The sequence below is a fragment of the Penicillium malachiteum genome (assembly GCF_028827825.1).
Source record: "Penicillium malachiteum strain IBT 17515 chromosome Unknown utg000005l:1.0-9002435.0:326005.0-9005861.0, whole genome shotgun sequence".
Taxonomy (NCBI): Eukaryota; Fungi; Ascomycota; class Eurotiomycetes; order Eurotiales; family Aspergillaceae; genus Penicillium; species Penicillium malachiteum.
Window position 1 is genome coordinate 4604545 of NW_026643099.1, and position 24715 is coordinate 4629259.

The 24715-nt window shown below is 46.2% G+C and overlaps 8 protein-coding genes across 8 annotated transcripts; 2 read left to right on the forward strand and 6 right to left on the reverse strand.

Annotated features, from left to right (window-relative positions):
* Positions 1 to 227: 227 nt before the first annotated feature.
* On the forward strand, positions 228 to 2525 carry N7483_011721 (uncharacterized protein; the record flags this gene model as incomplete). The annotated part of the gene is made up of 3 exons (XM_057095148.1): positions 228 to 903; positions 981 to 1430; positions 1480 to 2525. 3 exons carry the CDS (start codon positions 228 to 230, stop codon positions 2523 to 2525), a joined length of 2172 nt encoding a protein of 723 aa, XP_056941119.1.
* A 1273-nt stretch (positions 2526 to 3798) lies between these two features.
* On the reverse strand, positions 3799 to 4214 carry N7483_011722 (putative quinol monooxygenase; the record flags this gene model as incomplete). Its single annotated transcript, XM_057095149.1, has 2 exons — positions 3799 to 4082; positions 4193 to 4214. 2 exons carry the CDS (start codon positions 4212 to 4214, stop codon positions 3799 to 3801), a joined length of 306 nt encoding a protein of 101 aa, XP_056941120.1.
* Positions 4215 to 4753: 539 nt separating this feature from the next.
* On the reverse strand, positions 4754 to 6936 carry hsp90 (chaperone Hsp90; the record flags this gene model as incomplete). The annotated part of the gene is made up of 2 exons (XM_057095150.1): positions 4754 to 6601; positions 6679 to 6936. The coding sequence occupies 2 exons, from the start codon at positions 6934 to 6936 to the stop codon at positions 4754 to 4756; spliced, it is 2106 nt and encodes a 701-aa protein (XP_056941121.1).
* A 4281-nt stretch (positions 6937 to 11217) lies between these two features.
* On the reverse strand, positions 11218 to 12216 carry N7483_011724 (uncharacterized protein; the record flags this gene model as incomplete). The annotated part of the gene is made up of 1 exon (XM_057095151.1): positions 11218 to 12216. The coding sequence occupies one exon, from the start codon at positions 12214 to 12216 to the stop codon at positions 11218 to 11220; it is 999 nt and encodes a 332-aa protein (XP_056941122.1).
* Positions 12217 to 13807: 1591 nt separating this feature from the next.
* Positions 13808 to 15345, forward strand: N7483_011725 (FAD-dependent oxidoreductase; the record flags this gene model as incomplete). The annotated part of the gene is made up of 4 exons (XM_057095152.1): positions 13808 to 14221; positions 14290 to 15013; positions 15081 to 15159; positions 15213 to 15345. The coding sequence occupies 4 exons, from the start codon at positions 13808 to 13810 to the stop codon at positions 15343 to 15345; spliced, it is 1350 nt and encodes a 449-aa protein (XP_056941123.1).
* Positions 15346 to 16779: 1434 nt separating this feature from the next.
* Positions 16780 to 18473, reverse strand: N7483_011726 (aldehyde dehydrogenase family protein; the record flags this gene model as incomplete). Its single annotated transcript, XM_057095153.1, has 4 exons — positions 16780 to 16939; positions 16995 to 17064; positions 17118 to 18319; positions 18415 to 18473. The coding sequence occupies 4 exons, from the start codon at positions 18471 to 18473 to the stop codon at positions 16780 to 16782; spliced, it is 1491 nt and encodes a 496-aa protein (XP_056941124.1).
* A 1085-nt stretch (positions 18474 to 19558) lies between these two features.
* Positions 19559 to 21551, reverse strand: N7483_011727 (acyclic terpene utilization AtuA family protein; the record flags this gene model as incomplete). The annotated part of the gene is made up of 4 exons (XM_057095154.1): positions 19559 to 19966; positions 20100 to 21086; positions 21148 to 21464; positions 21518 to 21551. 4 exons carry the CDS (start codon positions 21549 to 21551, stop codon positions 19559 to 19561), a joined length of 1746 nt encoding a protein of 581 aa, XP_056941125.1.
* A 704-nt stretch (positions 21552 to 22255) lies between these two features.
* N7483_011728 (MRX complex nuclease subunit) lies at positions 22256 to 24584 on the reverse strand (the record flags this gene model as incomplete). The annotated part of the gene is made up of 3 exons (XM_057095155.1): positions 22256 to 23335; positions 23377 to 24512; positions 24569 to 24584. 3 exons carry the CDS (start codon positions 24582 to 24584, stop codon positions 22256 to 22258), a joined length of 2232 nt encoding a protein of 743 aa, XP_056941126.1.
* Positions 24585 to 24715: the final 131 nt, after the last annotated feature.

A 24715-nucleotide genomic window follows, 5' to 3' on the forward strand; every position in this document is an offset into this window, starting at 1 on the left:
AATTCTAATGAGAGTAAAAATGCTCGAAACTTGATCGAAAATATGTGGCCCCATATCAGGCTACATATTTATACAATGCGTCGCGTGATGGCTTACATACGCAACATACAAGGATGACATGATAACGAGTTAACCTTTCCCCGCGCTTTATCTAAACTTCAACAGCCCACTACTTACTAGTATCACTTTTATTTCACTTCCAATATACCTTCTCCCATGTTTTCACAATGCGACCCGTTCCCGACTTGCCTTCATTCTCCCACAAGCCCTCCTTTGACCACTCCCCATCTCTCGACCCCCGCACCGCTGCCCCCGCAACTTTCTTCCTATCCCGTAGTCCGCAGCTCTCCAACTCGGAGCCTGATTCCCTGTCAGATGATCCCGATGATCTGAAAGAGACTATGTATGGTGTACAAAGCATAAGCGAAACACTATGTCGATCCGAGCTTGCGCCTAGTCTACCTGAGCATCCCGATGATCAGACCCGAGAGCGTCCATTCGAGAATGACGAGTCAGAGGAGTCAAAGAGTAGTCGGAGACGCTCGACACTGAAGCCCGTTGGGTCTGAGATTCGGGCACCATCGATGCGACCATCTGACACGGATGCAGTATCCCGTCCCCTTACCCCATACAATCCGGACGACCCGTCCTCTTTACCAAGTAGTCCTAAATCAATCTCCAATCGATCTTTTCGACCCTTTGACGATATTTCAATCACAGACGAGATCAACAGCCAGGTGATCGGATCAGATGACGAGGATAAGCCAGGTCGCTCGCCGTATTTGGGGCCTCAAGGAGCCTCACAACTGATCATGCCGAGTATTAAGATGCCTAGTCGACGACCGTTTACAGAGAGGGGTAAAGCTATGGGTCGGTTCAAGATACTGTTAGGTGGAGCTTCAGGTGAGTTAAGTTGCTCAAAGCCGAACCCCACATGTGAGGTCCCTTTACAATAATTACCCGCTAACAATACCCCACAGGCTCGGGAAAAACATCCCTGATAAAATCCATCGTCCAAACTTGTGAACATATCGTTCACGTTGATTCTCTTCCCCCGGTGAATGCGTCGCTCGAGAGGCGGCGGGCCTCGCGTCCCCACTCCTCTGTCTCCACTCGCGGGGCTGCCGTCACCGAGATCTACGCTAGCACCAAGCCTTATCCCTCGTGGTGGTCGGATCTCGAGGACTCACGTGTATTGCGACGTCGAAAGAGTATTGGTGAGGTTGTGTTAGAGCGGAATCTCTGCTTTGTAGACACACCCGCTACATCGCTGAGCCGAGCTGGGCAAACCGATGCTATTTTGCAATACATGCGGCAGCAACTTCAACGCGCAACATCTGCTCTAGCTACCCCAGGAAATGATTTCCAGAACCTCCTAGCAGGGAATGGTGGCTCACAGGTGGATGCCATCTTATACTTAATCTCGAATGGTATGTATTGTCATGTTTCACCTAATAGGGCTGTGCTGATACTCAGTAGATACACTGGCCGCGGATGTGGAATGTATTCGCAAGCTTTGCGAGCTGAGCAACGTCATACCCGTCGTAGCCAAGGCGGATACCTTATCCTCTGAGCAAATCGCTACCATTAAATCTCAATTCCAACAACGGGCACAAGATGCCGGGGTTAAAACATTCTCATTTGGAGACCTGGTCACCCAAGGATTCGACGGACTTGAGATTCAATCGCCGTATGCTGTGTCTTCTGAAAAGACAATTGACATGGAAGTAATGGATGCCAGCATACTGATGAATCCTGATTACGTCCAACCACTTGTTCCATCTGAACTGGGAATCTTAGTGGACCGCTTGTTCGACCGAGACAATCTCTCCTGGATGCGTCACTCGACAGCAAAGAAGTTGATGCAACGGCGTGACTGGTTTCTCCTTACATCATCCACAGGAGTACCTCTTCACAATGCACTTTCCGGTACAACACTTAACTGGCGTACTGCTTCAGGTACATCGGGGCCATCGTCCATTTCTTCACTCGGTGATACTCAACCAAGTTATGCCATGGCACGAATCACAGACTACACTCGCCATGAAGAACGTATGGCTCAGGCTCGACTAGCTAGCTGGGCAACTGACCTACAACGAAGTTTACAAAACGAGCGGGATAGATATGCAGCCCTAACCAGAGGTGATCGTGCCGTATGGTTGACTGAAAGACTGAGTGAATGCGTCGTTGACGGTTCACTTGTGCCTATCTCCAAGACCCCAGGGTTCTGCGGCCTCCACGTGCCTATCAGTGAGAGTGGAACTGATGCCTTGCGTACGATGAACGCGCATGGTATCTCATCTCCAAATTATCCCACGGCTGGCTGGAATTCGCAGGACCCACTCGGTGTTGTCGGCTGGGTCGACGATCTTGGAAAACGTGGTTGGGCTATCGTCCAAATCGTGGGTAGTGTTGGGGTTGTCGGTGGATTGGCCCTTTGGCTTGCTCGTGCATGGGGACTTCCAGCACGGACTCTTACTGATATTCAGGTGGAGTATCGTCTAGGCGTATGGAGTGGTGATTGATTCCATCCATGCTGCTGCATTGCTTTCTAACATCGACTGGGTTGATGATTCGAGTCAACGACTGCGATTGGTTTTCTGGACCAGGACTTGTTTACGCATTACGGACTGGAAAACTGCTGGTGTTCTCGTCTTGGTGGCTATCTTCCATATGTTATTTCATTCTTCTTTAAGTCCCTGGCGTTGAGTTGCATATTACCCTATCTTTCAACTACTTCTATTCGTTACCCGCTGAAATAGGAGCACTGGCTGTAAAACCTGTAAGTTAGATAGGCAATAAAACCAAGCATCACCGAAGCTGACCACTGTCGATCCTATACAACTTCTCAAGTGCTCTATTCCCTATAATTGAGTGGTAGGACTCGGAATACAGAATATGGCCATTCTAATGGAGAATTCGAACTTTGTGACTGCCCAGGTGTAGTTTAGAAATATCAGACTTGCATTCCAATCATTCTAAGGAGCTCAATATTGTCGACTTCAAGTTCGGGCCCTGCGTTAAAACCCGTGGATGTCCAATGGGGAACCTACTCGATTCAACCTTGGAAAAATGATCCAGCGATCATGCGGTTTGGAAGGGCTAGGGATTGCGCCTAATTATAATTAAAGCAGTACCTACAAGGCGGGAATGTTGACTGATTGAAAACAATTAAATAAAATGATGGAAGCTGGAAACGAACCGGGGACTTTTAAAATCAAGTTGGGACATTGAAATCAGGTGTGCACCGGGGCATCGGAGATGCTGTGAATAACCTCACTTGATACACCTATCACAACCACATAACCCCTAATATCTCACTCATTCTTGATTATTTTTGATTTCTGAAATGACGAGTAGAAAGAGCGAGTCTGAAAGTATTATAGAGAAAAATATCAAAAAGGTTTAAAAAAAAATTGACCCTTTAGCCACCCGCCCTCTGGTGTCAACCTCAACCATCGATCAGGGCCAGACCATCCTGATAAATGCCTCTGTCCTCCACCTGGGCAGTCAGAGACCGCTGTGCCTTGGACCAGCTGGGCTGAGTTGTTACTTTTCTCCCCCTCAACTAAATTATATAGGATCTCTCACAACACAACTACGGTCTGCCTTGATTCCCAGGTTCTTGACCCTCCCACTAAATAGATAAAAGCTCTTGGTATTGGACACCACCTTGATTTTCTTCAACTTGAAGTTATATTTGATTTTCCAAATATCCACACAACGGAATTAGCTGAGATAATCTTTCAACTATCAACAAGATGTCCATCTACCAATGTTCTGCCCAGGTACATAGACTTAAGAACTAGGCTCAAGTTCCTCAAATCGCCTCAGATCCATATCCTTCTCTAAAAGAGGAATAACATAAGGATCAAATGTCTTCCAGTATGGGTTGTTAAGATGGTACTTCTGCGAAGATTCCTTCTCGTATCGTTCCACAATGGTGAAATCTTGAGGATCGTGCACGGATTGCATAACGAACCAGGAAATGGTTTCCTTGTCCTGCGAGTATACGGCCGAGGCTTCGAGGAGTTTGGCGTGGAGCTTGGAGATACTCTCTGCGTCGGCCTTTGCGCGCATATCTATTTCATTTCAAGTTGGTTAGATTGATCGGTTCGATCCAGGTACTGGAATTGGAATTTGTATTGAGGATTGGGATAATTCTTCACATTGGAAAGAGCATAGTACTTACGAACAACGATTGTGTAAACCATCTTGAATGTAGCTGGTGTCGAGTGTATTGACTTGTGGTATGTGTATGTGCAGGAATTGGAGCTACCCCTCCATGGCGGGGCCTCTCTTTAAAGGGGCCTGAACTCGCAGTGGGGGTTTGTTGAGTGGAGCGAGAAAACCCCCGAGATTGCTCCCGAAGTGATGCCGAGTGTGTGATTTGTTCTTTGAATCCCGTGGAGCTCGTTTAGTGAGGTTGAAGCTATGTACCTGAGGTGGATACTGAGATACTACGTCAAGGTGCCCAGGTGTAGAATGAGCTCTACTGGACCTATTAAGTGAATAGCATCAGATATGATGCTGCATCTACTAGTACGATGAATGAATATAGTTCGTAGTAATTGACTTTCTTCTAGCAAATTAAACTAGGAAGTACAAAGGTAGTACATAGGCAATTGAACTGAAAAATAGCTTGATTTATAAAAGGTTTAAAAAAAACATCAAAGGGTCGTAATCCCGTTTCCCATTTCCCGTAAGAACTTGATTTAAGCAAAATAATAAAAATTTAGAAGGTTTAAAGCATTTAGTCAACCTCCTCCATGGCGCTCTCGCCAGTGGCCTCAGCAGGGGCAGCAGCCTCAGTAGCGGCCTCCTCAGCGGTCTCGGCATCCTCATCGATGTTCAGACCCAGAGAGACGAGCTTGTGAATGCGCTCAGCGAAGCTGGCGGGCTCCTCAATGGTGAATCCAGAGACCAGCAGAGAGGTCTCGAAGAGAAGCTGGGTGATGGACTTGACGGTGCGGTCGTTCTCACCATCAGCCTCAACCTTCTTCTTAAGCTCCTTAACAATGGAGGACTTGGGGGAGATCTCGAAGGTCTTCTTGGAAGACATGTAAGAGCTCATGGAGGTGTCACGGAGGGCCTGGGCCTTCATGATACGCTCCATGTTGGCGGACCAACCGAACTGGCCGGTACGGATGGCACAGGGAGCACCCATCAGCTTGTGGGAGACGACGACCTTCTCGACCTTGTCACCCAGAATGTTCTTCAGGGCCTTGGCGAGCTCCTCGTACTCCTTCTCCTCCTTCTCACGCTCCTCCTTCTCCTCATCGGTCTCCTCGAGCTCGAAGTCCTTGGTGATGTCAACCAGCTTCTTGCCGTCGAACTCCTTCAGCTGAGTGAAAGCGTACTCGTCAATGGGGTCAACCAGGAAGAGAACCTCGAAGTTCTTCTGCTTGAGGGTGTCCAGGAAGGGAGACTTGGCAACGGCCTTGATGGACTCGCCGGTGATGTAGTACATGTTCTTCTGGTGCTCAGGCATGCGGGTGACGTAGTCGGCGAGGGAGGTGGCCTCATCACCAGACTTGGTGGACTGGTAGCGGAGCAGCTTGGCAAGAGTACCACGGTTCTGGGCATCCTCGTGGACACCGAGCTTGATGTTCTTGCTGAAAGCAGTGTAGAACTTGTCGAACTGCTCACGGTCCTCAGAGATCTCGGTGAAGAGCTCAAGAGCCTTCTTGACGATGTTCTTCTTGATGACCTTCATGATCTTGTTCTGCTGGAGGGTCTCACGGGACAGGTTAAGGGGCAGGTCCTCGGAGTCGACGACACCCTTGATGAAACCCATCCACTCGGGGATGAGGTCGGTAGCATCATCGGTGATGAAGACACGACGAACGTACAGCTTGATGTTGTTCTTGGTCTTCTTGGTCTCGAACAGATCGAAGGGAGCACGCTTGGGGACATACAGGATGGCGCGGAACTCAAGCTGACCCTCAACGGAGAAGTGCTTGACACCGAGGTGGTCCTCCCAGTCGTTGGAGAGAGACTTGTAGAAGGAGGCGTACTCCTCAGTGGTGATGTCGGCAGGGTTGCGGGTCCAGATGGGCTTGGTCTTGTTAAGCTCCTCCTCCTCGATCTTGGATTCCTTGATGGTCTTGGTCTTCTTCTCCTTCTTCTCCTCCTCATCATCGACCTCCTCGACCTTGGGCTTCTTCTCATCACCCTCCTCCTCCTTGGACTCCTCAGCCTCCTCATCGGGGACCTCGGTCTCGGTCTCCTTCAGGACGTGAAGGTAGATAGGGTAGGAGATGAACTCGGAGTGCTTGCGAACAACCTCCTTGATGCGGGACTCGTTGAGGTAGTCGAGCTGCTCATCCTTCAGGTGGAGGACGATCTTGGAACCGCGGCCGAGCTGCTCGCCCTCGGTGTCCTGAGTCAGGGTGAAAGTACCACCGGCGGCGGACTCCCAGACGTACTGCTCATCATCGTTGTGCTTGGAGACGAAGGTAACCTTGTCAGCGACCAGGTAGGCGGAGTAGAAACCAACACCGAACTGGCCAATCATGGAGATGTCAGCACCAGCGGACAGAGCCTCCATGAACTGCTTGGTACCAGAGCGGGCGATGGTACCCAGGTTGTTGATGAGGTCCTGTAGAAACATAATTAGCACTGAAAAATTCCTCTCGCATATATAATACATGTCTCCTCCTCATTGGTAAGACTTACAGCCTTGGTCATACCAATACCGGTATCACGGATGGTAAGAGTCTTGTTCTCCTTGTCGGGGATAATGTCGATGCGGAGGTCCTTGCAAGAGTCTAGCTTGGAAGGGTCCGAGAGGGACTCGTAACGGATCTTGTCCAAGGCATCGGAGGCGTTGGAGATCAGCTCACGCAGGAAAATCTCCTTGTTGGAGTAGACGGTGTTAATGATCAGCGAGAGCAGCTGAGAGATCTCAGCCTGGAACTCAAATGTCTCAGGCATGATGGCGGTGTGGAAAAGGGATATCTGTAGAGGAGAAGAGAAGTGGAATTAGAATTGAAATGGGGAAACAAGCCAGAATAAATAGAAACAGAAGGAATTGTGTGGCGGCTGGATAAGTGGAGAACCAAAGAAAGAAGTTGGTAGTCCCACCGGTTTTCTTTGGGGGAGGGGCTGGAGGAAATTTTCTGATGAGGGGGTAGATTTTATCACCTAGAGAGTGATTGATGAAGATGGTGAAAGAAGAAAGATTCTCACATACCAATTAAAAAAGAAAGTGAAAGAACTGCCGCAAACCAAAGCAGATCCGATGAGGGGAGGAAGGGGAAGAAGGAGAAAGTGAAATGGGGAAGCTTTTTGTCACTAGAAAATCTCTGGGTTTCCACGATGATCCAGGAACTTCCACCACATCCCGGTCGGTCAGGCAACTCTGTATTCTAGAGTCTTCCGGGGTAAGAAAGAGCCCCTTTTTTGTGTATTTTGGGCTGTTAATGTAATCTATCAATTTGATCTTCTAGGTCTTTCTATACCATGAATGGTTAACTATTTCAATTAATCTTTACTGTTACTAGTACTGGCATTTGAGTAACTATGGAGTTGAGTCCATCCCCGAAAGTATAGACATATAAGCACCTAATTGATCAAGTTTCAGTTAGCTATAGAATGTCCCAAATCAACTAGTTCCTGTCAGGAGCACTCAAGCTATATCGACCAAGGTCCTCCATTAGCACTTGAGTGACTATTCTAGGTATTCTTATTGCCAGGGCAATGATATAGACTGATCACTGACTCACTGATATACACCGCCCCACTGCACCCGGGCACCTGGGCGCCCGAGCATAACATTGAAAGAACCTTCTTCTTACCTAGGTAATTGAGTGCCACATAGCCAATTAATAAGAAAAAAATTAAATAGATTTATATATTGGTCATAAAAAATTTGATAAATTTCCATAAGGTGAATTTTTATAGAGTGTCGGAAGATATCATCCTCTATATAGATAGAACCGGTTGGTTCTCCACCCTGAGCACTCTCTGTTGAGAAACAAAAAAAAAAAAGAGGGAAAAAAAGAAATGCCCCCACTCGGAGTCGAACCGAGGGTCTCAGCATGACATGTCATACAAGTGCTGCGCCTTACCACTTGGCCATAAGGGCTTCTTGTTGTATGGTTTCATAGAATCTTAAATCATGTTCATAAGGCAGATTCGGCGAATCCGGAAATGCCTGTAAAATCGTGTCAAAGTACGGAGTACTCGTAGTGTTCCAACCTTGGAAGGTTGCTTTGTAAAATATTTTATATTATATACAACTTGAAATGGATAAACTGGTCATTGATAAAATAAAAAATATCTTAAGCCTATAATATATCTTCTCTGATCAAATACTAGTAGATAATTCGTAAAAACCTTTTATTAGTAAAATATATCTGAGATATTGTCAGATAGAACATATATCATGATTGTACCTGCCTATCTAGGTTCAGAAAAAATAAATAAAGTTTATATATCCCCATATAGGCCACGGTAACTTTCACAGGATTACATATATTGATATCAACCTTCCAAGCATTTCCGGATTCGCCGAATCTGCCTCATGGACATCATTCAAGATTCTATGAAACCATACAACAAGAAGCCCTTATGGCCAAGTGGTAAGGCGCAGCACTTTAGGACAGTAAGGTAGGTACCTACTACATACTATGCAGGAGAATTCTCAGTTTGGAAATTATAATGGTATATCAAAATACTGTAATCTGCCAGTGGCAGTTTTAGCTGATAAGTTGGTATACTTACCGTATTTTTTAGAGAAAACATTTTGAGGGAAATATATTTTATATTCTAAATTTTACATCAAAAGAAAATTATATAAAAAAGAAACTCGAATCTATATCGTAGACCACTAAAACTTGAATACAATCATAATTTTAATATATAGATAATATTTCAATCCCATATTGTCACATCTCGCCTTAGAAACAGCTTCATACTTCATACCTTCTTCCAAAAGGACTCCAAGACTTCCAAAATTCTTTCCCTTACAACCTCCAAGATTACATCTTCTTCCAAGACCTTATTCTTCATCTTTAATCTAGAACCCATCTATAAGCTACAGCTTATAACATGTACCATCATTTATGTACTATTTACTACTATTTACAAACTACTAATATCTCTAGATCATCTTCCACATCTTCCACATCTTCATATCAGCTTTCACATGTCTAGTTCATCTTACAATTCATCTTACAACCCTCCCTTAGACCTAGATTAGATAGAAATAATACAAAAAAAGATTACAAACCCATACCAAGACAATACCAGCTTTAAATTTCCAAAAAAATATTTTTTTTTTAGTCCGAAACGTTTTACTAATTTAGACCATTAACATATTTTCCAGCCTAAAATATTTTCTTATTCACAATAGCAGGATAAGTCTCTACCATACGAAAATATTTTCTACCCCACTTTAGGAAACTTACCATTCAAATGTTTTACGCGCATTTTCCAAACTGAGACTCCTCCCGCATGGAAGTAGTGTATGGCTGGCGAAGGACATTGAGGGGAAAACATCCCAACGTTATTTACTTGCATGAAAGCGGAGTGTACGGATTATTCATGCCAGAGACTGTACGTACATAGAGGCGAAATCGCATGGTAGGTAGCGCGCCTGATTGAAAAGAATAAGAAACATAACCAAGAAACATAACGGGCTTGCGGGTCGCGGAATGGCGCAAAGTGGAATAAAGTGGAATAATCTGGAACATTTGAATACGGTGATTTGGCGGTTTTCGGAAATTCTGCCACCTCACTGGTCGCGGATTGGCATAAAGTGGTGCGATGTGGACTAATCTAGATCAATAGAGAAAATTGGAATAACGATAGACCAAAAGTGGTATATACTAGATTAATCTAGATACTCAGGATATTCCAGTTTATGCCATTCCATGACCTACCCTAGAGATTCCATGACCTCCCTAGGGCCCAGGGGTACACATCATATAAAAGGCTCTATAAAGACTGAAGCAGAATGATATAGGCTGACATACAGTTTACATTCATACTTAAAGAAGGAAAGACTATATACACAAATAGAAGACTATAACCTCTATAGGTCATGTATACCCATCCTTGTACAGTCACGTATACCACTATAGGAAAATTCATGGTTATTTATCGGTGCTAGAATCTTAGCCCTAATAAATATTTATAGACCTCTTTTGCTACTTGGGTTACAGTGGTTTTTCGAGTTTCCTCACCGTCTGGCAGAATACCCAAATTTACCAATAGACTAGATTTTTCTTTCATTCATTCCATCTAAACATTAGTATATCCCTCTTAATTCAGCTATATCTTACTTTTGGATATCTCTTAATATCAGCTTTCTCTCACTTTAGACATCCCTTAGGGTTACCAGTTACCTATATCCAACTATATAGCAGTTAGCCTTCCCCTCCATATAATCATGTAGGTAACCCTGTAGGTACTTGCATATAAAAAGGTGTAGCTCATCACTTACCTGTATATGCTACTGACTCGGACTCGGACTGAGCCCTGTACTCAGTAAGTATGTGAACATCCCTGTCTGAGAGGATGTAGATACATCTGGCCAAGCACTCGCGTGCTGAGAACATACGTTTTCCAATTTCAAATGCTCACTGCTTCACTGGCAGTGCCGCGCTTCGCGCGGCATGAGGACTTGTATTTACCACTTTTGGTCTATCATTATTCAAATTTTTTTCCATTAATCTAGCTACTTTATGCTAATTTGTAACCGGTGGTGGAATTTCCGAAAACCGCCAAACCACCATATTCCAGATTATTCCACTTTATTCCACTTTGCGCCATTCCATAACCTGCATTTTGCCATTCTGCAACCTCGACAATCAACATAACCCCTTCCCCGATAAACCATACCACCAATCACCCAGTCGTGGCCTGCGATAGGTACCGAAAAAACGTATCAAGCGGTTTCATAGCGACGAGAACCTTGGAAACCGATACGTGCTGCTGGCCCCAGGTCTAGGAGCATCTGTAGATTCTTGATTATTGAGACTTGGAGGTCTTTTCGTACGGCATGTCCTGGGAATTGGATATTCCACAAATAGAACTGGACGAGGGTCCCCACCCTTGCATCCACAGGGTTGACGTGCTGTGCGATACGTGCCATCACGTTGCCACAAGCATTGACGAAATTTTTCATTAACGGGATATATTCTCCCGTCACAAGTACATCCCGCACGTCGCTATCCTTGATGTGCCCTTCGGCGCCTAGCTTAGAATGGATTATGTTGAAGCATGAGACAGCATAGGACAGTAGGTAGTGTAGATCCATGTTACTTTGTTTTTTTCAAAGCACAGGGTCTGTATTTCCATAAACAAGATAAGGGATACATCGCTCCCATGGGCTACCTGCCAGTGCCTGAGATCCTCCTTTTCAACTTCTTCGGTTACCCACTGCCATACTTGGGTTCTCAGATCATGCGAGCTGTCCGGTAGTTTGCTAGGGTCGCGGAGCAAGTCATCTGGTGTGACACGGGGGGGGATGAGAGTGAGAAGTCTGCGACGACTGACTTGTGTGAGATGAGGTGCGTGAGCGACCGAGAGGTTCCGGTCTGGGGCCCAGAGGGCGGGATTGATGAACTGCGGATTACCTGCTTTAACACGGAAACCTGAAATGTCAATGATTCTTACAATTGAGAAATCTGTACTGCCAGCCTGCCCTGGGATCACTGCCCAGCCATCCAAGTCTTGACGCATGATAGTACGAGCATCATTATTTCTGCGGACCACCTCCGAGTAGCCCAGGTGCTGTGGATCATGGTCATTGAAAAACCAAATATTCTCAACAACTTGTGCGTCGCTTAAGTCAAAGTCTTCAGGAACCACGATATAGCCAGTAGAGAACGGGGCCACATTCTGTGGGCGGACCGTCTCTACCAGCCATGGTACTCTGTCCCGAAAGTCGCGCCCCATGAGATGATGATTCCCAAGGCGTACAAACCAGTTCAGCCCGAAGCAGCGCGCGATTATGGTCCTCCCTCTTGGCTGTCTTGTTGATCGGACATAGCCATTCCCGTCAATATCATCGTTGTGGGACTGGCAATCATTACCACTCCTCACCTTTCTGACTTGGTAGAGGGAAATATCGTCGAGCTTGATATCCTGAGCAATTTTTTGCTTAATCAGCTTATCGTATGTCTTTGCGGTGTTTGGGGTACATGGTGTTGTAGTCAGGACCCCCTCTTCGTATTTGAAATTGATGTCCTCGCAGTGGTTCCTCATTCTGCGATAATCAGCCCGTATCTGTTGCTCAGTTCGTGAGCTACCAACCGAATCACAGGCGCAGGGCGAGATTTTGCACGAGGCATCTTGCGCAAGACAGGGTGTGTGTGTTGCAGATGATGATGTAGAAGGTAAAAGATGTAGGAAGGGGTGTGTTGCAAGACGAAAAGTCAAGAGAAACTTGAGTATGTCGTGAGATGCAAAGTGTCCAGAGAGTGCGTTCCAACTTGTGAGATCGTAAGACACGAAAAGAAAGTAGTGTGTCTCAGGGTACGTAAAGGAGCAAAGAAGAGAATAAAATGTTTGGCTCGTTGTAGAGTGATAACCAGAAACAACAGGGAGCGTTTCTAGTAATGGGAACGGGCAAGGGGAGAAAAGGAAAGAAGAAATAAATCGTGAGAAGAAATCCTTTTATAATTGGGGCAGGCAGCAAGGCGACTGTCGCTGCGAGGTGAGGGGAGTTAATAGGTGAAACTGTAGTAAATATTTCTCAGTGGAAGGAGGTGAGAGCTTATATTATGATAATAAGAGCTAATTTGCTCTCACTAGCTTCTGCCACTCAGACAGCAGGCCTGTCACTACATATGTGGGTTCAATATACGGATCTTGCGTTGACTGGCCTTCTTATAATCGTCAATAAAACTACCTAGTAGCTCGTACACTAAATCATCAAAAATTTCAAGAAGAGACACCTAGGCAACCCTAGAGATATCTAAAGTAAGAGATATCTAAAGTAAAAGTAAGAGATAGCTAAATTAACAGAGATATAGGTACTATTCATGCTTAGATGGAATATAGAAAAGAAAAATCCAGTCTATTGGTAAATCTGGTTATTCTGCCAGACAGTGAGGAAACTCGAAAAATCACTGCAACCCAAGTAGAAAAAGAGGTCTACTTTCACAGAATCACATCAATATATATTGATCAACCATACATACAGGAGGTTTAGGGGGTTTCCATTTGAAACACCCCTAATACAATTAGGCCTACCTACTACATAGGCACTGGCAGGACTCGGAGTCTCATACTAATGTCGCCCGGAAAATTCAGGCACGACAGGGCGGATATTATATCAGGAATGTTGCACATACGCATATTCCAATATGCCTAGTAAGATTCAAGCCTTCTGGTGTAACCTTGGAACCATCCTATCTTCCGAGGTTCAACTTGAAGTTCTCAGAAGGATATCGAAGTAAGCAAATCAGAAGCAGAAGCATGCACATCGCGGATGCATCTTTATCGGGAGTATCACCTACGGACCTCGGGAGTTGACGACGAGTAATATTTCGCTTCACGGCCTCGGATAGACTAGTATATAGCACTAAATAGAGTTGTAGATAACTTGAATGCGGATGTCTTTCCCTGTGACAGCCTATGTATAGTTAATACGTCACTTGGCCGCCACCCGAAGATAAGCGGTGCGCGGACCGCAACAGCTTTATCCGCGTGAGGTGCACGATCCGACAGAAGTGTAGAAGAGGCAAGTAAGATAAATGGCAAGATACGACCACTTAATAACATTTAAATCCAAAAGAAAACATACAGACTTCAGTGTCATACCTTCTTCACAAAAAAGTATACCCAAATCCAAATGAATACTTCAAGCTGGAGACGTTTGAACGTGGCCGTTATAGGCGGTGGAATCGGTGGCATGTCAGTCGCTATCGCCCTCCGTCGAGCAGGCCACGAGGTAACGATATACGAGAAGTCCGATTTCGCAGGCGAAGTGGGCGCCTCTGTATCCTGTGCCGCGAATGGAACCCGCTGGTTACATGAGTGGGGTGTTGATGTTGCGAAGGGAGATCCTGTTGTATTGAAGAAGCTGATCAATCGAGACTGGAAGACTGGTGAACCGGTTAGCGTTTATGATCTGGATGATTATGAAAAGCGCTGGGGATATGTGTACAACATGTTTCATCGTCAGTATATGCATGCTATGCTGAAGGACTCGGCTTTGTTGGATGAAGGGGAGGGAATTCCGGCCAAGCTGCTGGTAAACCACAAGGTGAGCTATCTTTACCCATATGAACAGAATTTTACATCGAAGAACATCTACCCTGACTTTAAATCTAGTGTCGTGATATTGACATGAGAACCAACACCATCACCTTTGAAAACGGCGTCACAGCTCAACACGACCTGATTATCGGCGCTGACGGCATCGGCTCAGCAGTACGAGGTATCCTGGGTATTCGACCCGAGAAAAGACCCTCTGACTCCAGCTGCCTACACACGAACGTTGACGCCGACGAAGCCGCAAGACTGGGTCTTACAAACTACTCCCAAGACAGTGCACTGGAGTACTGGGGCGGCCAAGAAGGGAAATGGGACAAAATCGTGCTATCACCCTGCAACGGCGGGAAACTGCTCTCATACTACTGCTTCTTCCCTCGCGAGCAAGGTGACTTCTCAACACAAGCCTGGGGCGCAGAGGGTCGACCAGTCGAGGATCTACTAAAGCCGTATCCCCAACTCGACCGACAAGTCTTCAAGCATCTTGAAATTGGAAAGGAGATTCAGCCTTGGAGACTTTGGGTCCATGATCCTTATCCTTATATCCAGAAGGGCAAAGTTTGTCTTTTGGGTGATGCTGGACATCCCATGATGCCGCATCAGAGTCAGGGAGCTTGTATGGCGATCGAGGATGCGGCTGCATTGGGTATCCTGTTTAACAAGAAGTACTTCAATGGGGATGTTGTGGAGTCTTTGGCGGTTTATGAGACCGTTCGTCTTCCTCGTGTGACTCGTGTGCAAGCTGCAGCTGCAAAGGCAGCGTATAACATTAATGAGAGAATTGGTGAGTCAACTTTGGGATACATCTGACTTATCTGATATGAAAAGGAACTTGATGCTGACGATTTCAGGATTCTCTGTGAACAAGGATACACCCACTTACAAGGTGGAGGATCCTAAAAAGGTGCTCACTATTGAAGAGATGAATGCGTAAGTTCTCGAAGTTTCAATTTTCAGTCTCCATATACTAATTTCTTCTGTAGCTATGACATGTACAGAGACGTTGAAGAGAAACTGGCCACAGTACGCGGCAGAAAGTACGAGGACAAGTTCATCTGCGGATTACCGATCGGGATGGAACTGCCTAGTGGCATTATTATTGGTGCAAGTGCCTGAGCTTTAAGTGTATAAATGATTTTGTATATTGTGTTATTTAGTAGATTGGAACTATCATTCTGTCTAAGCAAGTTAGATGTGACATAGCAATTGATATTTCAAATGACAGAATCCAAACTCTAGACACATTCCAAGTTGTAGGCTATCTATCAATGGAGAATCCACCAATCCGGCTCATTCATTTCATCTCATTTATCATGCATGTCAGATACATTAACCAATCACTAGCAGCAGTACATGTACCAACTTGAAACCGCTGCGATAATGCACATCAAAGTCAAATAAAGTGGATATCCACTATAGCGACTAGAAAGAGACATGAAGAATAAAAAACTAATAGAAATTCCTGGAAATTTATTCTCAATCTAGATTCTCCACACGTTGCCCAGGTGCACTTTACGCGATCCTGAGGTGTGTACGGCAAGTCGCTATCGCCACAGCTCACATGCCTATTTAGGACTAGTTTTAGCCAGCAGAAAATAAAATTACTGGAAATACAATTACACACTCATATCCACCTGGCAATCACCTTGGATGTAAGCCCTGGAGGTTGGTAATCAAGCTTGAATAAGGGGTTATAAGCCAGGGAAAATAGATCCTATTAAAGAGGTTTCATAGTGATTTAGGCTATGTTTCTACCTAAGATATTATAATAGAGAATATTACTATGAAGATAGGTTTAAATTGGTATTAGTATGTAGTTGTTAAGGGGAAGACCAGGAGAAGGATGGATAATTGGCAGAATCTTACCGCCTGGAAAGTATGTACCCTTCTAATGTTCTAACTTCTACAGTTCTCTTTCTTAATATTTTCATAATTCACTTTTCGGACGGAGTACTCCAAGAACTAAGCACATCTTCCAAACTAATTACAGAACCTTAGAAATAGCTACAAATCTAATAGAATCCATTCAATAGAATCCAAAAAATAACATATGGATTACAAGACATGTAAAGGCGGTGCTGGAAGCGGTCTAAGATCTAGTCCCAAATAGGCATGCGAGCTGTGGCGATAGCGACTTGCCGTAGGTGTGGTACCTACTACATACGTGTCCGCCTCGGGAACTAATACACCGAGCTCAAAATCAGCGCGGGAATCATTAACCCGGGACACTCAAGTGCTCGCAGTAAACTCCGATGGGATCCACAACCTTGGACGACAGAATGTCCCAGTAGGCTAGGTTTGTTCCGTACTCCGTGTTTGGATGGGTAACTTTGGGGCGTTTATCTAAATTGCGTGTCTCTAATATTATCCATGGGTACTTCCTAGCTTGAGTAGAAGCTTCATCCAGCTTGAAGTTTAGACATTGGACACTTACAGTGATAATACAATATCATAGTTGCGGTATCTCAATCCGTGCAATTTGGATTATGTACAAAAAGCTGCTTTCATTTCTCGTAATTTTCTGATTTCTTATTTTCAATTCCAACTCCCTTAACCGAAGAGAGCATCGCCGAGACGGTAGTGGACGGTCTTAACCTGGGTGTAGTTCTCCAGAGCGTAAGAGCCGAGCTCACGGCCCAGACCGGAGGTCTTGTAACCACCGAAGGGAGCCTGGTAGGCGATCAGGTTGTAGCTGTTGATCCAGACGGTACTAAATTATAATTAGTGGATTGTTCAGAAATTTTGTTGGAGAAAAAGTGGCTTACCCAGCCTTCAGGGCGTTGGAAACGCGGATAGCAGTGTTGACATTCTTGGTGTGGACACCGGCAGCAAGACCTAATGGAGTCAGCATGATAGTTCTTTTCATCAATGTCAAGGTTTTATCTTACCGTAAGCAGTGCTGTTACCAATCTTGATAGCCTCAGCCTCATCCTTGAACTTCTGTACAACAATGACAGGACCGAAGATCTCCTCCTGGGAAATCTTCATCTCCGGGGTAACATCAGTGAAGATGGTAGGCTTGATGAAGTAACCGACATCACCGTGGCGCTCACCACCCAGAGCAACGGTAGCACCCTCGTTCTTGCCGTGGTCAATGTACTCCATAATACGGTCGAACTGGAGCTGAGAAACCTGAGGACCCTGGAAGGTAGACTCCTCAAAGGGGTTGCCAAGCTGGTTCTTAGCAGCACGCTCCTGGAAGCGGGCAACGAACTTGTCGTAGATACCCTCCTGGACCAGAACACGGGAACCGGCACAGCAGCACTGACCGTGGTTGTAGAAGATACCAAAGTTAGCCCAAGAGATGGCGTTGTCGATATCAGCATCGTCGAAGACAATGTTTGGGGACTTGCCACCCAGCTCCAGAGTAACCTTCTTCAAGTTACTCTTAGCGGCAGCCTGGAGGATAGTACGGCCAACCAGAGTAGAACCGGTGAAAGCGATCTTATCAACATCCATGTGGTTAGAGAGAGCAGCACCGGCAGTGCGACCAAAGCCAGAGATGATGTTAACGACACCAGGAGGGAAACCAGCCTCGACGATCAGCTTAGCGGCATACAGAGCAGAGAGAGGGGTCTGCTCAGCAGACTTCAAGACAACAGTGTTACCAGCAGCGATAGCGGGACCGATCTTCCAGGACCACATCAGAATAGGGAAGTTCCAGGGGATGATCTGACCGCAGACACCAATGGCCTCGTGGCGGGTGTAAGAGAGAGTCTGGTTGTTGGTGTCGATAGTCTGACCGTGAATCTTATCAGCCCAACCACCGTAGTAACGGAGACAGCTGGCAGCGTTCTTGACATCAGACTTGGCCATGGTGATGGCCTTACCGTTGTCAAGAACCTCAATAGCAGCCAGGATGTCAAGGTCACGCTCGAAGAGCTCGGCCAGCTTGATGAGCAGGCGGCTACGCTCGGAGGGGATCACATCGTGCCAAGCACCCTCGAAAGCTGCGCGGGCAGCCTTGACGGCAATATCGATATCCTTCTCCGTACCCTCGTGAACGGAGATAATGGGCTTCTCATCAGTGGGATTGATGGTCTCGAAGGTCTTACCCTCGACACCCTTGACGAACTCATTGTTGATGAACCTAGAAATAGAGAGGATTTATGAGTAAGACCGAATCTCAAAACCGAGGTTGAAATGCCAACCGAAGAATGGTGAGGGGAAGTGAGGGGCACATACAAGCCAAGAGGCTGTTCGTAGGTGACCAAAGGGGTCTTAATAGTAGCAGAGAGAGACATGGTGGGGGAGAATGGTGTAGAGGGGGGGGTATCACAATTAGAGAAAGAATGAAAAGAAAGATTTAAAAAAAGGAAAGGGATGGAACCTCTTATATAAAGGGAGTATGCGGGGTTTAGAGGGGGAACGCCACGAACCTCTAGTACTAAGATGACTTACTTGGTACAAGTGGGAACACTGAGGAGCACGATATCGGTGTAAGTACCATTTATGTACTTGGTAACTTCAGGGTCATTAGTCTCTTTTAGTGTCCTTTTAGTGTCCAATCTGCAATATTTCGAGCTTAATCTCTTACTATCCGCTTTAAAAATCCCTATTAATCCTTCTTATTATTGGATTCATTTCCCCACTCCTTACTAGAATTCTACCGAGGCTTTGACCTTTTCCCCCTCCTTTTAATAAATTTACATATGTTTCATTTACCTACATGATGCATTGCAGATTAGAAATCCATGGCGCGTAAATGTATTATGCATCATATATCACCAAAAAAAAAAGAATTCGGGTTAAAAGGAGGGGCAAGTGGGCCGTGTGTTCATAGTGATGTTATTACATTATTTCATTGCGGGCCAATATCCCCCCGGTTACCATCGGGTGGAGAAGAATGATTTGAATCCGGTGTTCATTCCGTGATGAAGCTCGGGTGGAGCTAACACGAAATTTTTTGTTTTTTTTCTTCTTATGTTTCAAGATGATCCAGTCATCGGCCGAGAGAGTAATTGTTTACTAATAATTAATTCCAGACTAATCTCTTATGTGTATGCAACTTGGTGGATGCATATGGCGGGTAAACTCAATTTGACATCATTGAGGGGTATCAAGTACCAGAGACCTAGGCAGTATTGGTGAAGATAGATCTCGGACAATAAGGATGAATGTAGTACTTCAAGAACATTTGAACTGGCAAAATAATCATTTCAAGTCCCCTTCAGACTTGATAATAAAAAAAACTTTATACCATAACTCAATTTCTCTTAGAATATTCTTGCCAGTTGACCCCAACTATGATGAATAGGTATATATGAAGTAGTGGTGAACCCGAGGAGAGAGGAGAGGTCCTCACTGCAGCCTGGAGCAGTTGAGTAACCTACAACTTCCCACGATTGAGGAAACGTGTGGGAAGGTCAACATGCCGTGACCGAATATACTCCGCCACGTTCTTTCCTAAACAATCGACTGTGCTCGTGACTCCCACCCCACGATCCAACAAATTACGGAAGAGAAAGTGCACCGCCTGAAGCCCTGGCAGCTCAAACCGTTCAATAGCCAACGGTGGTGAGCGATGGGCTTCATCACCTAGCAGATCGCGAGCTTTCTCGATCGACAAAAGACTCCGCAACCATAGGTATTCATCCCGATGCCGAACCCAGAGGCCACAATTTGCATCGGAGCCTTTGTCTCCCGAGCGACCATGTACAATCCAGCCTAATGGTCCGCGGTCAGTTGGACCAAAATCGTTCATCAAATCAATAGGCTTATCAGTTTGCGTAACTGCCTGAGAGGGTTGACGTAGGGGGGTATGTCTTCGTCAGTGTGGGAGCGGGAATGTCAAGAACCTGAGTACGCGCCGTGGGTTTCCAAGGTAAGTGAACGCAATGCTGGACTGAACTCTGGGGAAGGAGAGTCACATAGTACTCAAATAATGCTCGAGGAAACGCTTGTCGCATGTCTAGTTGGAATGTAGCGCCCGGGTATCCTTGCATAATATTATCTGAGAGAGGTCTGGCGAATTTCTTGGGTCCGAGGTCATCTGCATGCCTTGCCTGTGCCACAACACGAAGCGGAACAGTAGCACGGTTTTGACTTGACGCATCAGGTAAACTTGATCCAAGTAGGTCAAATTTTAAGGTGGTGAATTTATCCGCATGAGGAGCGACGAGCCGTCGGATCTGAGCTTCAAACATCTGTGCTTTGGCTTCGATGTCAAGTCCAGTCAGGTACCACCATGCCTCCGCTTGAAAGCCACCACGGGCAGTGATGCCAACCTTCGTGGTAGGAGGTGGAGGACCAGATCTGACACCTAACAGGGCTACTCGATTGATGCCTCGCTGCTCAAAGTGGATGCCGTCGATAATGGCGGTCACATCTGAGTTGTAGTACCAAGGGCCCTGGATCTCATACAGCAGTTGAGAAGTGCAGGTGTCGACGGTGACAGCCCCACCAGTTGAGTATGACTGCTTGGTGATTATCACATCTCCCTCAGCAGAGATCTCAGCAATGGGATATCCGATATTCGTCCACCCATCTCCACCATGCTCCAAAGACTTGAAACCAGTGAAATTCCCACCGCAGACGTAGTTGCTGCATTCAATCAGATGCCCTGCCACAAAGGCATTGGCTAGCTTGTCGAGCTCATCACGTTGCCAGCCATGATACCAATAAGCAGCACCGATAACAGGAGATGCATCGGAAACGCGACCACAGAGAACGATATCAGCTCCCTCAGTGAAAGCAGCCGCGATTCCCAGGCCACCAAGGTAGCACTGGGCGTAAATGGGCTCAAAATCCCAATCAGCTAACTTTCCATCAGTGTAAATATTCCGAAACTCAGATTGACCACCTGATAGTGCTTTCTGAACAGCAGGTAAGACTTCATCACCAGTAACGTAGGCAACCTATAACACCGGTTAACACAGCCCAACGTAGTACAACTGAAGCAGGTCAAGCAAATCTCACCTTTAAATCAAGTCCTTTCGATCGAGCCATCTTCAAAACAACATCGTAAAGTCCCTTTGTATCACAAACACCAGCATTCACGGCCAATTTGATACCATGTTTAGCCAAGTCATTCAAAGCAGGCTCAACAGCCTCAAGAAACGACAAATCATATGCCGGCATTCCATTCTGACCTTGATCCACACGACGACCAGCATTAGAACCCATGTTAAACTCGCTCATGAAATCAGCGATAATAACATCAACGGGATCAGTTTCATAGTGTCGTGCGAATTCAGCAATGGCATGGCGTCGATCAGAGGCAGAGCCCGAGGCCCCTTGAATAATGTATTAGCGGGCGCATCAAATGATACAAAATGAGTGAAGATACCTGCGATTCGAATAGGTCGACCTGTAAATTTCATAATTGATAAATTGTGATTAGCCTTGGATTAGGCCGATAAGAGGTTCAGCATTTGTATTTGCACCCGTTGAAGGTGGTTGGAAAGCCTTGACGTATTCGGTGATCAGCGGCCGAGGCAGCTCGGTCCAATAATGCGGGGTTGGATCTGTCAATTTATGGATCTTGTACTACTTTGCTTTTCATTATTTGTACAGTAAATATAATTCTTGATTTGGCTGCTGAATGTGAGAGTAAGCTATTATTTTGGGTTGTTGGTTCACATGTATGAAATGGGGTGAGTTGATCTACTAGCTTCGGCCGAGATCAATTTGGGATCACGTTTAATTCACCTACGAATAACTTGATTACTGCCCAGATCCCTGGCAGACTTTGGACACAGAAAAAAAATAGTCTGCTATGTATGAAGACTTGACTGACGGATATGCGGAATGGTCGAGGACGAGGCCAACTAGACATCACACACTACTACATTGACACCGCACTCTGCACGAATAGAACAGAGGGTAGATCAGTATCATAACGTGCACAACTACTACCTAGTGAGGAATGTTGCTATGAATATGGATGATCGTGAATATTTCATTTCTCAATAATGCAGTCGTAAGAATCATCAGAGCGGTAAACGCTAGACTTTTTGAGAATTATCGCAAAAGACTGGATGAATGCAATTAATGGGCATAGCCAACTGAGCTGAATGGCTGGGCTTCAAGCTGGTTCAAAGGCAGAATCAGAGTCATCACTGATACTCACCCTGCGAGCTGCGCGGGTGGATCGAGAAGTCTGGGGAGCACTCGCCTGTGAGCCACCAAAATCGAGGGTTGTTTGAGTTTGCCTGGCAGGTCGTGTCGTTCGACGAGTAGCAGTTCCTCCAACGGTGTTCGAAGATGGAGCTAGCGAGGGTGCAGTTCGTCCACCACGCCCTCTGGTAGCAGCTTTGGCCCCACGTCCACGTCCCCGCCCCCTTGAGGCTGTGGAAGGCTGCTTGACAAATAGAGCCTGGGAGTCATCGTCTTCTGAAGTGATATGTGCAGCTTCCTCGTTGTCTTGATCATCATCCAACATGATAACGTCGTCGGCTGACTCCTCTTCAGAAACCGGCTTTGCCTTTCGGCCTCTAGCTGATGGTGCCGCAGCTTTAGCAGCGCCTCGAGAAGCGGTAGCAGCTCCCCGGCCACGACCCCTTCCGCGACCACGGGCTGAGGTGGTCGTTGTGCGACTGCGAGCTGGAGCAGTGCCATCCTCGCCAGCTTCTTCTTCGGCTGGGTCGCCCCCTTCATTGTCCGAGTGAATTAAAGCACCAGGTTGATCCTCCCACGAGCCATCAAATTCACTATCCCAGCCGTCTGGCTTGGGCTTGAATCGCTTCTTACCCCGAGTGCGTTTCTTGACACCCTTGGCAAACAAGTCTTCCATCTGTGTGCGGTACTTTTCCATAGCAGTGACCAAGGAACTCTGGAAGCCCTCCTCATCCTCCATATCCTCCTCCTCGTCACGATCTAAAGCCATCAGATGTTTGACCTGGCTTTCCAGGGATTCATTCACAAACATTTCCATGGCATGTTTATCATCCTTATCGATAAATTGAGCAACGGCATCCCCGAAAGTGTTTTGAGGCAGAATGCTAAGCGACTGCGCTGCAAGAAGCTCCTTGACTAGTTGCTCCACCTTGACGGTATCCAGACCTGTCAAGTGGGATGCGGTTGCATCATCAGAGATGTCAGCTTTGCGCGACGATGGAGATTTCTTCTTGCGATGAAATTGCACCACGTCATTAACATTGGCGACCTTGCCTACAAATCGATTTGAGAATCTCTGCGGATTCTCACAATCGTATGCACCGCCTTCAGGAGTAGAGATCTCAACTCGGAGTCTAACGAGGGAAGAGGCATTTCTTGGGCGTCTTCGTCCTCCTCAGGTTCTCCGTTAACGTCCAGCCATTCGGCCTTGGCCTCTTCAATTAATTCTTCGACAATTTCCATCAGGAAACGCGTCACTTCTGTTCTGTTGTTGTCTTTCCGGGCTAGCTTTCGGGCGCCTTTCTCCTCGGACAGCACGATCTCTCTCATCACAAATGGCCGCACGGTTTTCAATCGAATAGGCTCACACTTGAATTCCCGACCCGTGATGCTCATGATGGAGACTTGCTTCGGTACAGCTTCACCTGGCATCAACGAGGTAGCCACCGATGAGCCGGGTTGCATGACATGAAAATTCATATCTGGATTCAGTCGGGGATTGATGAGACATTCATGTTCGTGGCCCCAAACAACCATGTCCATAAATCCCGGTAAGAAGTTCTCGGGGAGGTATCCGGTCTCAGTATAAGCATGATGGTTCTGATGAACAGACATCAAATTGAACCAGTCATTCTTCTGAACTGAAGGTTGGAAGAATTTAACCTTGCCATCACGGAAAGTACGAAATAGTCGCTCGTCGCGGACGTTGCTCATGCCGTACAATGCAAGCTTAGTTCGACCTTTCTGAAGCAGCACGGGTTTGATTTCAATGTTGTCCGCCTCGGGAGTGCGACCGTAGTAATTTAATAGACCAGAAACCTGTAGCAGGTCAAGAGCCGCGAGATGGCCCTCACCAGATGGATCATCATGGTTTCCGTGGATCGAGAAAATGGGGATAGCGATATTCATGTCCAGATCTTCGAAGTTAACATGATTAAAGGCTCCCTGGAAGTTTTCGCTGGCATCACTGAGCATCTCCATCTCACAAGGCTTGTCTCCGAAGCAGTTCATTCGAATGGACCGCATCACTTGGTACATCGATTTCCTAGATGGTTTATTCTCATGGAATAGATCGCCCGCAAGTAAGACCATATCCACATCCTGTTCTTTGGCAAGGCACATAATCTCGTGAAATGTTTTCCAGCTGTCATCGCCTCGAATGGGATCCCGCTCATTGTACCCGACATGGTTATCAGTTGAGATGAGAATGCGGATCGTCTCCGCGTCTGACTGTATTAGCGAGATATTTTCATATATTTGTCTCGGAATAGGCGTCATTTACCTTGTGGGCCCAGCATGATGCCTGATATCTGTAAGTTGACCGACTTTGATTCCGAGAGAAAATCACCAGTTGGCCATGGTCTGGAGGTCGTCGAAGCAAAGAACACCAAAAGAGGCCGATCACCGATCACCGCGTAACGGCGCGTGA